General features: G+C 33.4%; 1 protein-coding gene across 1 annotated transcript in view; it reads right to left on the bottom strand.

Moving 5' to 3' along the window:
* EYS (eyes shut homolog) overlaps positions 1-10,643 on the bottom strand; it is a 1,801,461-nt gene extending 1,790,818 nt beyond the window's left edge. The window contains exons 1-2 of the mRNA XM_026455461.1: positions 9,896-10,643; positions 6,136-6,340 (exon numbers count right to left, since the gene is read on the bottom strand). Coding sequence (XP_026311246.1) covers positions 6,136-6,340; positions 9,896-10,643 — 953 coding nt within the window. The remainder of the gene's footprint in view (positions 1-6,135; positions 6,341-9,895) is intronic.
* Positions 10,644-17,403: the final 6,760 nt, after the last annotated feature.

Raw genomic sequence — 17,403 nt, 5'->3', positions numbered from 1 at the left:
AGTTTATGCTCATGGGGTAGAAGATAGCATATTGCTGAAGTATCTCGGATCTCTCCAAATATTAAAATGCCATTTGTCCTGGATGTTTTAGCCAAGTGTTATTATTTATGGTTGCACTAAAACAAATAGGGATGGGTTTGATAAATCACCACTTGGTATTTTATATTCTGCCATCTTCTTTTCCAGGAGTGTGAGATATAGAGTTATACAAAAGCAGAAAATTATTTTTCACATGAGGATAATATGGTAATATAACCAGTAATATCCCACCTCTCTTTTGCAATGCTTTCCAGATGCAAATTTTATTGTATCAATCATTCAAGGACAGCTTGTAGGACTCTGAAGACCCAAGCAGACAAAAGTAGGTAATTCCTCCTTATTTCAGTTGATATGCTGAGAAGGTTACTAATAATGCTACTCTTCCAGCACAATGCTTCTGGACTGCCAGTGAGCTTGGTCAGTAGGAACCACAGGAAATTATGAGTTATGTCTATGTTATATATGAGAGGAAAATTGAGGATACTAGTTTTGTCATAGGGTTTATAGATAATTGCCTGTATTTTCTTGCTATAGAGATTTGGTCAATTATTGTATGGTACAAAACAGTGGTAACTATAGCTGTAAGATGAATAAGACCTCCCACCTACTTTTGTAAACAAAGTTTTATTGATATAGTGAAATTCACAGTTATGTTTGTCTGTGGCTGCTTTCATGCTTCAACAGCAGAGTTGAATCACTGTGATAGAGACCATACGGCTCAAGAAGTCTAAAATATTTACTATCTAACCCTTTACAGAAAAATTTGCCAGTCCTTGTTATAAATCTACAACTATTTACATATTTTACTATGCACTGATGAACATTTCTTATTCTACAATTAATACTTACTTTTTAATAAAATTAAGTTTCAAATTTGTTTCCCTAGAAAATTGATGATGAATATGTAGTTGCCCCTAGATTGTGTCACTATTAATGATCCACCGTAGGATATTAGTGACATTACTGACTGTATAGAAACCAGAATGCATACATTAGTTGAGCAATCATAAGCATCTATTTTTTAAAATGTTAGTAAATATTTTAGAAGACTGTCTTCTGATGATGATTTAGGTGCATAAGCAGAAGGTCTTCTTACAGATCACTCTATGAAGCACGTCTTTTCATTTAGATCAAATGACTGTCCCAAAATTATTTTTCTCATTTTTTATTGCAAGTTCCTGTGTGCATGCAAAAAGTAAAGTGATAGTTGTCAAAGTATCAGCTCAGCTAGTAGACAATTTCATTTACAGTTAAAAAATGCCAGCTTGAGGTGGATGTGGTGGCTCATCCTGTAATTTCACCACTTTGGGAGGCCAAGGCAAGTGGATAACTTGAGGCCAAAAGTTCAAGATCAGCCTGGCCAATATGGCGAAATCCTGTCACTACTAAAAATACAAAATTAGCCGGCTGTGGTGGCATGCGCCTATAATTCCAGCTACTTGGGAGCCTAAGGCAGGAGACTCACTGGAGCTTGGGAGGCGGAAGTTGCAGTGAGCCGAGATACACCACTGCACTCCAACCTGGGTGAAACAGTGAGACTCTGTCTGAAAATAAATAAATAAATACATACATACATACATAAATATATTTTTTTAATTGAGAGCTATATTAATAAAAGCAGAAACTTCAAATTGGCAATCAGTTAATTCCAATAACCGTTTGCTTTTTCCCTCCAATTCATTACATTAAAATAAAGTTTTGCAAGTTTATTCTGTCAAAGGCAAGACATCTGACAGCATTGGTAGTGCTACTGGGAATTTGTGAATTCTGCAAGACATATTCAAAACTAAAGTTATTGGTTCCTGTGGTGAAATTTTAAATACACATTTTGTTAAGTATGTGGCATAATACATTTTTTTGATCAAATATAGAAAAGTATGGAGCAGAAAATATAGGAAATGTATTATAGTTCACACATAGTTCATGTTTTGTTACAAATCGGTCATGATATTCACACAACTAAAATAAAAACTGTAATTGCAAAATTCACAAATAATTTTAAATACTCATAGAGTAACAGAACTAATTTGTCATGACAAAACTACTATTGAAAAAAGTGTAACATGGCATAATGTGCTTTTTTCTTGCTTCCTTTCATCAACATTCAAATTTTAGAAATGTTTAAGTCTCCAAAGAATGACTTTGAAAATGAATCTAAGGGTGCAGAGAAGCTTTGACATTTTAGTAACAGAATGCTCTACATTTAGCTGCATCTTGCTCAAATCAGTTTCAAAAATTTAGTTAAACAGTTAAAAGAATTTAAGTATCAAAGAAATCAGTTTTTGAACATTACAGTAAGTTGCACTTTTTAAATAAAACACTGAAGTTTATTTTTCCATGACTCAAGAAAGACATTTAGCAAATATAATAAGATTTCAAAAGTATACAAGATTTTAAATATTATAACAGTGCTTTGGAATAGGTGGATTTGTGGGAAGCATTTGAGGGGGCCTCCTAAATTTCAAGGATAAACTTACATACTAGAGCATAATGGAAATAAATTGAGAGGGTTGACAACTTTGCAGCATCTAAATTTAGCCAAACATTCTAAAGAATAATAAATAGAAATCATTTACTTCATGATTATCTTGGAAAATGTTATCTAACAAACTGATTTTGAAGAAGTAAAATATAGAACTCCTATAAAAATATTTCATCCTTGAGGAGGTCCTTCGCATCCCTTGTAAGTTGGATTCCTAGATATTTTATTCTTTTAGTAGCAAATGTGAATGAGAGTTCACTCATGATTTGGCTATCTGTTTGTCTGTTATTGGTGTATAGGAATGCTTGTGATTTTTGCAAATTGATTTTGTTTTCGGAGATTTTGCTGAAGTTGCTTAACAACTTACGGAGATTTTGGGCTAAGTTGATGGGGTTTTCTAAATATACAATCATGTCATCTGCAAACTGAGACAATTTGACTTCCTTTATTCCTGTTTGTATATCCTTTATTTCTTTTGCTTGCCTGACTGCCCTGGCCAGGACTTCCAACACTATGTTGAATAGGAGTGGTGAGAGAGTACATCCCTGTCTTGTGCCAGTTTTCAAAGGGAATGCTTCCAGTTTTTGCCCATTCAGTATGAGATTGACTGTGGGTTTGTCATAAATAGCTCATATTATTTTGAGATATGTTCCATCGATACCTAGATTATTGCGAGTTTTTAGCATGAAAGGCTGTTGAATTTTGTCAGACGCCTTTTCTGCATCTATTGAGATAATCATGTGGTTTTTGTCGTTGGTTCTGTTTATGTGATGGATTACGTTTATTGATTTGCATATGTTGAACCAGCCTTGCATCTCAGGCATGAAGCTGACTTGATCGTGGTAGATAAGCTTTTTGATGTTCGCTTTGCCAATATTTTATTGAAGATTTTCACATTAATGTTCATCAGGGATACTGATGTTGTGTCTCTGTCAGATTTTGGTATCAGGATGATGCTGGCCTCATAAAATGAGTTAGGGAGGACTCCCTCTTTTTGTATTGATTCAGGAATTTATCCATTTCTTCTATATTTTCCAGTTTATTTGCATGGAGATGTTTATAGTATTCTCTGACAGTAGTTTGCATTTCTGTGAGATCGGTGGTGATATCCCCTTTATCATTTTTTATTTCATCTATTTAATTCTTCTCTCTTTTCTTCTTTAGTAGTCTGGTTAGCGTTCTATCCATTTTGTTGATCTTTTCAAAAAAACAGTTCCTGAATTCATTGATTTTTTGAAGGGTTTTTTTGTGTCTCTATCTCCTTCAGTTCTGCTCTGATCTTAGTTATTTTTTGCCTTCTGCTAGCTTTTGAACGTGTTTGCTCTTGCTCCTCTAGTTCTTTTAATTGTGATGTTAGGGTGTCGATTTTAGATCATTCCTGGTTTCTCTTGTGGCCATTTAGTGCTATAAATTTCCCTCTACACACTGCTTAAATGTGTCCCAGCGATTCTGGTACGCTGTGTCTTTGTTCTTATTGGTTTCAAAGAACATCTTTATTTCTGCCTTCATTTTGTGAAGGAACTCTTCAAGGAGAACTACAAACCACTGCTCAAGGAAATAAGAGAGGATACAAACAAATGGAGAAACATTCCATGCTCATGGATAGGAAGAATCAATATCGTGAAAATGGCCATACTGCCCAAAGTATAGATTCAACGTTATCCCCATCGAGCTACCACTTACTTTCTTCACAGAATTAGAAAAATCTACTATAAACTTCATATGGAACGAAAAAAGAGCCCACATAGCCAGGACAATCCTGGGCAAGAAGAACAAAGCTGGAGGCATCAAGTTACCTAACTTCAAATTTTACTACAAGGCTCCAGTAACTAGAACAGCATAGTACTAGTACCAAGACAGATATACAGACCAATGGAACAGAATGGAGTCCTCAGAAATAACACTGCACATCTATCACCATCTGATCTTCAACAAACCTGACACATACAAGCAATGGGAAAAAGATTCCCTATTTTATAAATGGTATTGGGAAAACTGGCTAGCCATATGCTGAAAACTGAAACTGAACCCCTTCCTTACTTCTTACACAAAAATCAACTCAAGATGGATCAAAGACTTCAACATAAGACCTAGGATCATAAAAATCCTAGAAGAAAACCTGGGCAAAAACCTAGAAGAATACCATTCAGGCATAGGCACAGGCAAAGACCTCATGTCTAAAACACCAAAAGCAATGACAACAAAAGCCAAAATTAATAAATGGAATCTAACTAAACTAAAGAGCTTCTGCATAGCAAATGAAATTGTCATCAGAGTGAACAGGCAACCTAGAGAATGGGAGAAAAATTTTGCAATCTATCCATCTGACAAAGGGCTAATATCCAAAATCTATAAATAACTTACAAATTTACAAGAAAAAAAAACAAGCAACCCCATCAAGAAATGGGCAAAGGATATGAATAGACTCTTCTCAAAATAATACATTTATGCAGCCAACAGACATATGAAAACATGCTCATCATCACTGGTCATTAGATAAATATAAATCAAAACCACAACGAGATACCATCTTATGCCATTTAGAATGGTGATCATTAAAAAGTCAGGAAACAACAGATGCTAGAGAGGTTGTGGAAAAATAGGAATGCTTTTACATTGGTTGTGGGAGTGCAAATTAGTTCAACCATTGTGGAAGACAGTGTGGTGATTCCTCAAGGATGTAGAACTAGAAATACCATTTGATCTGGCAATCCCATTACTGGGCATATACCCACAGGATTATAAATTATCCTATGATAAAGATACATGCACATGAATGTTTATTGCAGCACAATTCGTAATAGCAAAGATGTGGAACCAACCCAAATGTCCATCAATGATAGACTGGACTAAGAAAATGTGGCACATATAAACCATTCAATGCTATTCAGCCTTAAAAAAAAAAAAAAAAAAAAGGACGATTTTATGTCCTTTGCAGGGACATGGATGAAGCTGGAAACCATCAATCTCAGCAAACTATCACAAGATCAGAAAACCAAATGCTGGATGTTCTCAGTCATAAGTGAGAGGTGAATAATGAGAACACATGGACACAGGGAGGGGAACATCACACACTGGGGCCTGTCAGGGGTCGGGGGTTAGGGGAGGGATTGCATTAGGAGAAATACCTAATATAGGTGATGGGTTGATGGATGAGCAAACCACCATGGCACATGCATACCTATGTAACAAAATTGCACATCCTTCACATGTAACTCAGAACTTTTAAAGTATAATTTAAAAATATATATATTTATCTGCATATTGTATATCAAAAAGAAATTTAATAATATCTTCCTTTAGCACACATTTTTTAAAGAAATTAACAGAAACCTCAACATGTGTTCAGTGAAAATGTCCATAATCTAAAATTTCATGGTTAAGAAGTGCCAAATAAAGACATGAACAATTTCAAATTCATTGGTCATAAATGCAAGTTTGAAGAAAGATGTAAGTGATTTTATGGTGAAAAGCATATTAACTGTTGGTCAAACTCTTCTTATGCTATAAAAAATTTAGCAGCAGTATGATTTAATTGTATTAGCCAAATTGATTTATTAAACTTTACCATAAAAGTATTCAGTATATATAACTTCTAAAATTGTATTTTTCACAAATAAAGGAAATATTTCCCATTTAATTTGAAATACATAGACAAAATTGAAGTTATTTGTGTATAGGTATGTATATATATGCATTTTTTACCTGAAAATTGTTCATCACATTCACAAATGAAACTATTTGAAGTAATATTGCTGCAGTTTCCATGGAAACAGACATGTGGTTGACACTGGCCAATTACTTCTGAGCAATTCTTTCCTATAACAATGAAAAAAAGATTTTTTACATTGCATATCAATATCATAACCATGAGTTTTCCCTCAATTCTTTAATAATGAAAATATCAAATTCTGACAAATGCAATTTCAGTTATGAAACCATGTTACGATGATGCATTTAAATTGAAATAAAAATTAATTTTGGCACTTTACATCAGTTTTTTATCTTCTGACCCCAGACTATAATATCCAAATATGTTTTTCTGGCTAGTGGTATTTGAGCTTTATTTTATTTATGTAATATTTTAAAATTTTAATTGTGTTTTCATGGTAGATAATATTAATACATAAAAGTATCAGTTTTTCAACATACACTGTTAGTATTGCAATGATAATTTACAAAGTGATACATTCAAATGTGTATTGTGTCTCAGCCTTATCCCCTAGCCAAGGGAACAATTCAAAAGGAGAAATGGCTGCCTGGATTCTCAGAATGTGTGCACAAACTTGCAAATTCAACACTTCTTTGTACTTGCTGCCATAGCAAATTTTCAAAATCTCACTTACACATACTATTGTGGTCCCACTACATCAGTTAACACAGCCTTCCATAACATACTCATTCTATGCATATTTAATCATCTTATAATACCCTTAGTAGAGGAATGTGCTTTGGAAATCCCAGGCATAGCAAGTGGACAAATGTTGTTACAAAACAACTGCATGTAATTTGGCAATATGTTTTTTTTCTCAGTTTAATTAAGCTTTTAATTTAATTTATGAGCAGTTTTTGCCATTATCATTGATGTCTTTCAAATTCCTTATCTGCTGACATTCTTGCCTGACTAATGCAGAACTCTTTTTTCTTCATTTGTCTCCAAGCAACCCTAAACATAATGAAAATATAAATAATGAAAATATAAATAAAAATCATGTTTCAAAAAGTTTTCCAAACATAAAAACTAAATTAACAGTATAATGCTCAATAGGCCATGCCCTAATTAAAACTTAGTGAGTTTTATGAGCTGAATTGTGCCCACCCAACCCCACCACATTCATATGTTGAAGTCCTAACCCTCAGTATCACAGAGTATCTATATTTGAAGACAATATATTTAGAGAAGTACACAATTAAGGTTAAATAAGGTCAGTAGGATGCATCCTAATCCAATGTGACTGGTCTGCTTTCAAGAGGAGAACATTTACACACAGATACATACAGGGCAATGACAACGTAAAGACACAGGAAGAAGATAGCAGTCTGTGGCCAAATCAAATCGATCTCAGAAGAAAACATGCCTGCCAATCTTTGACTTTTGGCATCTAAAATTGTGAGAAAATAAGTTTAGCCATCCAGTCTATGGTACTTTGTTATGACCACTCTAAGAAAATAATGCAGTGAGCATTCTCAATTGTTTTCACAATTCTACATAATTCATTATCTTCTTTGATTTTAAAATTGAAGTAATTATTTATAATTAAAGTGGCAAGTGGAGTATTCTTAATGTTACAAAAATAAGTAAGGATTATTTCGATATTTTATAGTGCTGAAAGTTTAATGATTTAAAGCACCTATGGCAGAAAGAAAGAAAGAAAGAGAGAGAGAAAGAAAGAAGAAAGTAAGAAAGAGAGAGAGAAAGAAAGAGAAAGAGGAAGGAAGGAAGGAAGGAAGGAAGGAAGGAAGGAAGGAAGGAAGGAAGGATTTCATTCTATGCAGTTATAATAAAAGCACTAAAATAATATCCCATGAACTATGAATGCATACATGCAAATTAATATTCTGACACATGGTAGAAATTTTCTAACCAAATATTCTTTAAAACTCTTTGGATGGTTGACAATGGATGCTTTAAAGACTGTCTATTAAATTGCTTTGTCATTCACTCCAAACCAGCAGTTTGAGTGTTTTCACATTTTCTCTAGTCTGCCTTAACTTTAATCACCTGATATACCCCAGCGTAAATCAGAGGTATAACTTGCATCTTCTATCACCAATGCCAGTACAGTCAAATGATAATTTGATCCACGTTATAGAGACAATACATTCAGTGGCTATTATTGGTATTAATTTGTATAATGATCTTGGTACTGAGCTATTAGGTTCAAAATGAGTATTTGAAAGATTGGATTAGGTGAATTTTACAGCCTACAATGGCTTAGTGAGGTCTTCCACTACATCTTTTTTTTGTTGTTTTATTTTATTTTATTTTTAGACGGAGTCTTGCTTCATTGCCCAAGTTGTAGTGCAATGGCATTCTCTCAGCTAACTACAAATTTCACCTCCCGGTTCAACGGATTCTTCTGCCTCAGCCTCCCGAGTAGCTGGGATTACAGGCACCTGCCATTATGCCCAGCAAGGTTTTGTATTTTTGTAGACATGGGGTTTCACCATGTTGGCCAGGCTGGTCTTGAACTCCTTACCTCAGGTGATCCGTCCACCACGGCCTCCTAAAATGCTGGGATTACAAGTGTGCGCCACCTCCACGCTGGCCCCCATTACATCTTACCACACAGCCCCTTTGACTCCTACGGAGTCAGCCTCGGGCACATGGGAGAAGGAATCCTGCTAAAGCCTGCCTAACACAATTACAGTTAAATCCCTGCAGGTGATCTGCTCTAGACATATCTCTGCTCTAACCTTCCTTCCTCTTATGACCAAAATACATACCAATCTGCTCTTTTCCTATACTATTATTATCAGCCGTGTCAAATACTTCTGTTTGTTAGATCATCGTGGTCTTATTTCACTTGTAACTCTCCATGCCAGGTCTGTCAAACTCTAAATTCTTTCACAAGTTTCCAAGGTTTAAATGTTCTCTACATTTTTTCAATCTTTCTCTTCACTTTCCTCCGATGACCCCAGATTCCTCTAGTATATTCTCAAGTAGAGAGAGTTTTATTCCCTTCAAACCTCACTTTAGCCTCAGGCAGCATCATTTACATTTTTTTTAGATTGTCTTTCCTCTGGCTTAATTACTCACCAAACATCTTTTTACAACCTTTCCTGATTATTGCCTCTTATTGAGCTTATCACAACTGGTTATTAATTATAACATCTTATTTTCATCCTTGTCACTACCAGATATAAATCAAGGTTTGGATGCCATACCAACATCCATTTAAAACATTGCTTTTGGCTCACAATTATCTGTTCCTCTCCAATTCTGCCAAGTGACTTCAATGACTTCCCTTCAACCATAGTTCCTTAACTTCCTCTACTCAGATGCATACATCATTTTCAAGTTATCACTTATCTAAATACCATAATATTGGGAATTCATTCAGTGACTAAAAGCTTTTATATTATTCTGATAATCTTATGTTTTAATGTATGAGACATTAAGAATGGATGTTGGGAAAGATATAAATATAGATATTTCACTATTAAACATGTTTTTAAGAACCTTCTTTCAGTTAAGCAAAAAGCTTATTTTGGAGGATCCCTGATAGGATTTGTATATGTCCAGAATCTATATTTAGCCAAATCTAAGGAATCTATTAAAATTTTTAAAATGCAGTTTGATTTCTGTAAAGTAACCATTTATAAATTTGCTGTGTTTATTTTAATAAAATTATATATTTTAAACAATCTTACCTGTAAATGGTGGGTGACAGACACATTCATATCCTTGCTCATCCCAATTTCCTCTTTTATTAATGCAACTGCCATCATTTTTACATGGTTTAAAAGAACATGCATCAAGTTCCTGGCAGTATTTTCCAGAAAACGGAGGCTGGCAATGGCAGCTATATGTCTTGCTCCAAGCTTCACTAAGACATTTACCATGACCAGAGCAAAATTCTGAACTCAGAGATTCCTGGCAGAACTGCTGTTTCACTGTCACATTTAGTCGAAGTCCCAGTGGACAAGGTGATGGACCACTTGCCATAACTGTGATAAAATAATGTGTTCCAACACTCAGCCACTTAGAATTAACAGTGTGCATTCCTTTTAGTCTGCAACCAAAAAGTAACTGATCTTCCGTTGTGGTATTTTGCACACAGCCAATGAAAGATGTTTCAGAAACATTCATCAAATTTATTTCTGGAAATTGAAGAGACGGTTCAGAAGAAATTACAAGGATATCTCCTAATTGAATTTGCAAAGGGCAAATCTGGGGAACAACTTGATTGCCTGAAGTATCTATTTTAGTGTTTACACCCAAAACCCAGCAATCGCTGTAGAAGTCCGAGCAGATGTTTTCTGTTAGTGTCCAATTTACCACATGTGATGAGGGTTGTGGATGCCATTCTTCCACCAATTTCCGTCTACATGTTTTTCCATTTATAAAAGAACTGTGAAAAACCATGAGGCTCAGAATGACAATTGATTTGTCAGTCATTTTGGGGCAACTGTATTTTACAGTTTATCGTAAAGAATTGCTGCAAAATGGTGTTTTAAGCATTGTTGGAAATTTCCGAGCAAAGTTGTTGTTAGGGATTCCTGGGAAATGGAATTGGCTTTTTTTCTGTCCCCAAAGTAGCTTTGATGACAATGTGCTTTGATGGAGAAACGGAGGAATTTGAATGTTGTAAATATTCCTTTAAACAGAAAAAAAAAAAAAAAAACATACATTGTTAGTGAAGTTTTCCCTAAATTACTTAATAGTATAGAAAATGCTAGCTCTTTCTGGAGATTTAATAAGAGCCTACACTGCAAAGATGTCACCAGCAGCTGGGGACCTTCTTTGGGAAAGAAAGCCAAGAAAAACATGATCCAGATATGTTGATCTGGTCAAGCTTTATGTAGTCACCTGATTTTGAAAAGTTCTGGCTTCATGACATAATTAAGTCAGCAACTTACTGTGGTCTTTTGTATTTTCTCTTTACACCAAGCTTCAATCTAATCGAAACACATCACAGCCAGGATTCGTTTACAGATGGTTTCAATTTTCCTGGGATCTAAGCATTCCTCTTCTGATTAGTTTTCAAAAACCACCTTTAAAACACAGAAGAGTAAAAATCATTTAAATATATTTTTCATGTAATATTTTTATATAAAAATAAGCCTTAAAATGCCTGACAGTGACAATCATGTTCCTTTTATCCAGAGGATGGGAGCTCCCATATATATATATATAAAATTCTGTTGTGCAAATGACCAAACCTGGAATGAGTCTTCATCAACTTCTGTAGGAATGGTGGAAGGTGTCAGATAAAGAGGGAAAAGGAGGTCAAAAAGCAGTAATGAAAATACTATAAGTAAAACAGTAGTAACTGAAAGGAGGGGTCAGTCCATCAATTCTGTTGTTCCAGAGGGCAAGAAAACATAAAGGATTTCTGAGTTTAATATATTGACCTATTTTCTTTAAAGGTAACTACCAATTATTGAAAGTTTTCTCTGTACAAATCACTCTACTACTTGATTAACAAATAAACTGCAATCCTCACAATAAAACTCAAATTTTAAGAAGAAAAGTAAATAAGTTCAGTGAAAAAAATGTGTTCTTTGGATGTCAGTTATGTTATTCATTTAATGTCCTTAGGCAACCTGAGATTTAATTATCTCCACTTTCAAATAGGTATACTGGGGAGAAGTACAGCTAATTAATAAGGTAAGATTGAAGATTGAATGACTATGTAAACATATATGAGTCACTCAATAAATAGTAACTTTTATTTTTGTTATTGTACAATTTCATCCAGCAGGTAAGTGGTATATGTTGGATTAAAATTCAGATTTGTGAGATTCAAAATGTCAGCATTTTCTACTGTACCATAAAGATCAATTAAATGCTGTTAAGTTATGTTATGCCATTATATAATTTATTTGTTAATTCATATCAAATCTTTATGGTAAGTCTAATATCTTAATGGGTAGTCTAGATCAGGCAGAAATCAAATTTTAATTATAAATTACCTCTTTGCAATTTCAGTTCACATTTTAGAAATCTATGAAATATAAATTCATATGTGACATATAACACAAATATGCATATAGAAAGATAAAACACACCTTCTACATGATTAAACATTCTACATAATCATGTTAATTTCAAATACATTAATCACCTTATTAATTTTATAGATTTAAATTATTAATCTTGCTAAAGGTTTTAAAAAATAATTCAAACAAGTATATTTGAGCTCAATCTATGTACAAAGCAATGTGCTCAGTACCAGGTTCATCAATAATCAGTTGGAATAAGGTATCAATGGAAGGAATTAAGAACTCAGTGAAGGAGACAGATCATTAGACAAGCAACATCATCAAATTGCTATCAACAAAATAGTCTAATAGTCTATGAGACATGTAGCAAGGACATTTAATCCAAGCTAGGAAACAAAATCTAAGCTAAAATGATGAAATTGAATCACCTGGGAAAATTGCCAAAGGAAAAATGTTCCAGGAGAGAGCATCTGTCTAAAGATTTTGAGGCGAATGTGACACTGGATGCCTTTAAGGATGTAAGAGAAGTGGAGCTTTCTCATCAAAGAGGGAAAAGGAATTACAATTAAAGATAAGCACTCAATTTAGGAAGAGATTATATCAAGAAGTAGCAGCCATTCTCAGTAAAGGAGCTCGTATTTTATCTGTGAGCAATGAAGAGCCTCCTGAAGATTTCATATAGGTGATTAACAAAAAAATAAAATAAATCCTCCCTTAACTTTGTCCATAGGTTCTTGGAAACTGCGACTTCAAGCAAAACAACATATGACAAATCAATTTTGTTCTCTCTTCAATGTTATAACGAGAAAACAGAGGAGGAAAAGATGTTATTTGAGGATCAACATGTTGTGTGTGGTTTTGCTTAAACTCACAATTTTGAAGAACTTGTCAACTACATTGAGAACTCATTATAATTTAATAGTATTAGTCTAGTTTCAAGGTGAGGAACATATTGGTGAGTGCAATTAAAAGAATTGAGACACTTGTGCAGGAAACAACATTAAAGTAGTGAAATAATAACGAAGACTGATTAGTACAGAGGCAATACAAATATAACACTGGTGGGAGTCCATAAATATTGAAATGGTAGAATTACTACATCTCCAACGCTGTTGACCTAAAGAAAGAGAATAAAATCCAGGAAGACCAGTTGGAGCAATAATACAGCAAGGAAGAGGGGAGAAGTCTGATTCACTTAAGCATACACTCAATTTAAGGTCTATCTGAGTGATTTTCTAGCACAAGTGTTCAGAAATAACAAGAAAGTGAGGTTTTAGAGAAAGATACAAATCACTACGCAATACTGAAATACTTTTGTACCTGTAAATCACAAATTTACAGTAGTAGCAACCTGCACAGGTGTATCATTTTCCCAGTAGCTTAGTTGAAAAGGATACACTAAAGATTAAATAGCAAATGAGTTAAACACAGTCACAAATTTATTTCCACACGTAAATGCGAAGAAACAAATTACATTTGCATTGAAGCAAAATTAGGCCTGTGTGACATTTTTAGCCTGACTGCAGATGTGAGCTCGCATTATTGTGGGGCTAATCCCATGCTTCTTAGAGCACGCTGGGTCTCTAATTATTGTGCATTTAGTTTTCAAAGAGAAAGTGGCTTGATGCATTGCATTTCCGCCTGGTAAAAATTTAAATAAATGAAAATAGCAGCAAAGGAAAAATAAAACACTAACAGAAAAACATTTGTGAAGTCACTGTGTATCTATACATACTGAATACAAAATGCTTTGGATTTTATTGGGAACTAGAGCAATATAAACATTATAAATTTGAAAAAGGTGATATAATTTTGACCCAAAAGGTATGATGTTATGTGTCTCAGCTTTTCATTTATAAAGACATTCTTCAAACCCTGTCAAAATGGCAAGCCAAATGGTATTCTCCTCAATTCTAAACACACATATTGATTATAATGTATTTAAGAGTTAAAATGAGGAAGTAATTTTATCCCAGGTGATATTATCATTAACATCTTATAAATTCTTGAACCAAGAAGTCCAGAAAGCCAGAACTATGATGGAGACATTGACAGCATTGCACACAATTACAACCATAACATCCCTTGACAGGTTACATTAGCAGAAAAATATTTCACAGGAAAATATGTGTAATTTCAGATGAATATGAACTGTATCACTTTTATAGTACCTTTGTAGTTAGGTTATTCTAACAAATAAAGCCCAACTTAAATTCGGTAGTTAAGAAAACATGAACAATATTTCTTCCTTTCACAAATAGCTGTCATCTTAAATGACATCTTTTAAAAAATAAAGAAATAGGTTTAAACAAATAAATTTTATATAAGCCAAAAAATAATTTGAATATAACATGCTCATTATAATAGTTGGCATATAACAGGCATTCAATTGAAGATAGCTGAGTAAATATTGGAGATGACAGATGTAATTTATTTTTATTTGCACTCAATAGACAATATTATGAACTGTGGAAGCCTTTAATAAGCTTGTAGTTGATTCTATATACCTATTTTTCATGTTTCACTTCTTTAAGGACTATGACCTCCCCAAAAGCAGCTTTTTATTTGTATGAATTATACATTGTACTTTCAAAACATATACAAAGAGGAAAATTAGAAGAGATAAAATTAACAGATACAAAAGTTGTCATAATTTATGCCTGTTCTCTAGAAAGTAAGCAACAAATTTTACCTACCACAGATTGGACTAAAATTATAGGAGGGGAGTGAAAATGTGTGTTTCAGAAATGCTAATATAGCTACCAGCATATTAGCTACCAGCAGTATGAATGATGAACATTTTAGCAAGGAGACTAGAAAATGGAAAAAATGGTAAATTTTAAAATAAAACTGAGATAGAGTAATGGAGAAGAGACAGCTGATTTATTCATTATTTTTGAAGGGAGTAGTGACTGACTTTATCGATTATGCACGTACTATGTGGGAGACATCAATCCTTCTTTAGTCCACTGTCTTGGTTATGACAATGATCCTGTGAGGTAAATAGTCATAGCCCCATTTTAAAAATGAGAAAACTTAAGTCACCATAGTGTCTGAAGAAATAAAAATAAAAAGAGTAAAAAATAAAAAATAAAATGAGAAAACTGAAGCACAGAAAGACTGAGGACTTGCCCAAGCTCACACAATCAATAAGCAGTGGTGGGTGGATTGACTTGACTCTAAAACACATGTTCTCAGTCACATTTACCATCTCATACACAAATGTGCACACCCAGTTAGGTTTCTGAGGCGAAGGAGGCAGCTAATTTAAGAGAAAGAATATTCACAACATGATTGCCAATAAGGCATAATAAGGCATAGGATTAAACAAAGTGGCTCAGGCAAAAGATGACTGAGAATCCTGAGGAACAATAATATTCAAGAGAGAAGTGAAAGAAGGTATCTCAAATTATCCTTGGATTTTGTTAAGAAAGATAAAGAAAAAGGTTTTCAGAATTTTTAGAGTTGGCACTTTTATAAATTATGAAGTGAGTTTTCTATATTTGATGATCATAATGGTGGTAAACTCAGTAACTGGTCAGTTGATGCTACAAGAGCAGGTAGACTTGAGTGATATGGTGGGATTAAGCGAGAGAAAAATCAAATTTAGAAAAATCTTTGAAAAAATTGTGTATAGAAGAAGAGAATTAAGTAAACAAGTTGCCAAAATAGAGTTAAAATCTCATTTACTACATCAACTTCTTCATAAAGCGGTGTTTAAACTCAGATCTCTAGGTTGAGCACCACTCTACAAGTGCCTTCACATTATAGTATCCTTTTTGAAGAAGAAATAATAGGCAGAAATGTACCTTCATCAGTTCCCTCTTATTTCTGTCTCCCAGTTTCATATAATCTTAAATGGAATAAACAGTCAGGAATGAAGTGATTGTAGGGAATGTGCTGGGGTCAGTGATGTCGGGAGTTACAAAGAGTCACAAGACTATGAGTGTCACAGATGAGCTAAGGAATGAAGTGCATTGTGGATTATGCCTGGGGGTGTGGAAAGGTCAGAACTTTCTGTTTTGCTCATTACTCAGCTACTTACAAATGTATAATTTTATAATGCTTTTTAACATGCTTGAATGTTTAGAGACTAAATTTAATATGTCATTATTTTTAAAAATATTTTCCTTTTTACTTCACACGCTGTATGAGTAGGCCTCAGAAATTTGAAATAGCTGTATTAAAGAGTACTTATTAGAAACAGAGTTTGTCTTCTGTGAAGTGAAACTGGTTTTCTGTAAGTAATCTAGAATAGAAAATAATTGATAATAGTATCACTATATCTGTGAATGTCCATGCATACATGTGCGTTTGTGTGTGTGTGGGAGAAGGGAGATGTATGCAGCCTCATCTCAATCTGAGTCATCACAGCATATTGGTATTGTTAGTTATTTGTCTTTTGTAGATTATTAAAATGAGAATTTAAATGATTGCATTGAGGTTTCATTATTCAACTCTTTTAAGATCATATTTCTTATCTCTTAACAGAGATAATTTTTTTCTAGAATATTTTCATTTTAATGAGGAAAAACTACATTTAAGAAAAACACCTAAATTATAGTTACCATAATCCAGTTGGTCTACAGTATATGGATTAAAAGTGGTAAAAAAATGGAAAGAAACATCAATATATTGTAATTGGAGTGAAGAATGAATGATGCTTAGTAACTCACTGATTCACAGAGTATAAATGATTTGCCATTCAAGGTATCATTTCAATTGCAATTATAAATTTTGTATGAATTTTTCTTTAGTTTGTAGTTAAAATTTTTATCAAAATATATTTCCATATGTGACATTATAAAAATGCATATAGATTATTTTTGACATATTAAAATACACTGCAAGAAATTAGTTGTTTTATTTTTTGAAACACTTTAAGCTTGCCTTAAAAAATATTATCTAGACAACTTTGCCATTAACTAGAAGGTGAAAACACTATCATTAAACAGAAATGGATGAGATGATAGCATCATACCTTTACCAACATGCTTATTTGCTTTTAAAAAACAGAGCTAGTTTTATAAAATAAAATGTTAAATAAATTATGCTTTATTTTATACTTCCTTTTCCTTTCTCCACATATGGTCTTATAGATTATTGATTTTTTAAAAAATTAAGTATAACTTCTTTTCCATTGTCTATATATTTTAGCTTTCATAAAATCAAAAACAAAACAAAAAAAAAAAAGGTTCTTTGTTTAAACATTG

Source organism: Piliocolobus tephrosceles, chromosome 5 (genome assembly GCF_002776525.5).
Source record: "Piliocolobus tephrosceles isolate RC106 chromosome 5, ASM277652v3, whole genome shotgun sequence".
In the NCBI taxonomy this organism is placed as follows: Eukaryota; Metazoa; Chordata; class Mammalia; order Primates; family Cercopithecidae; genus Piliocolobus; species Piliocolobus tephrosceles.
This window is presented reverse-complemented; position numbering and strand designations above follow the sequence as displayed.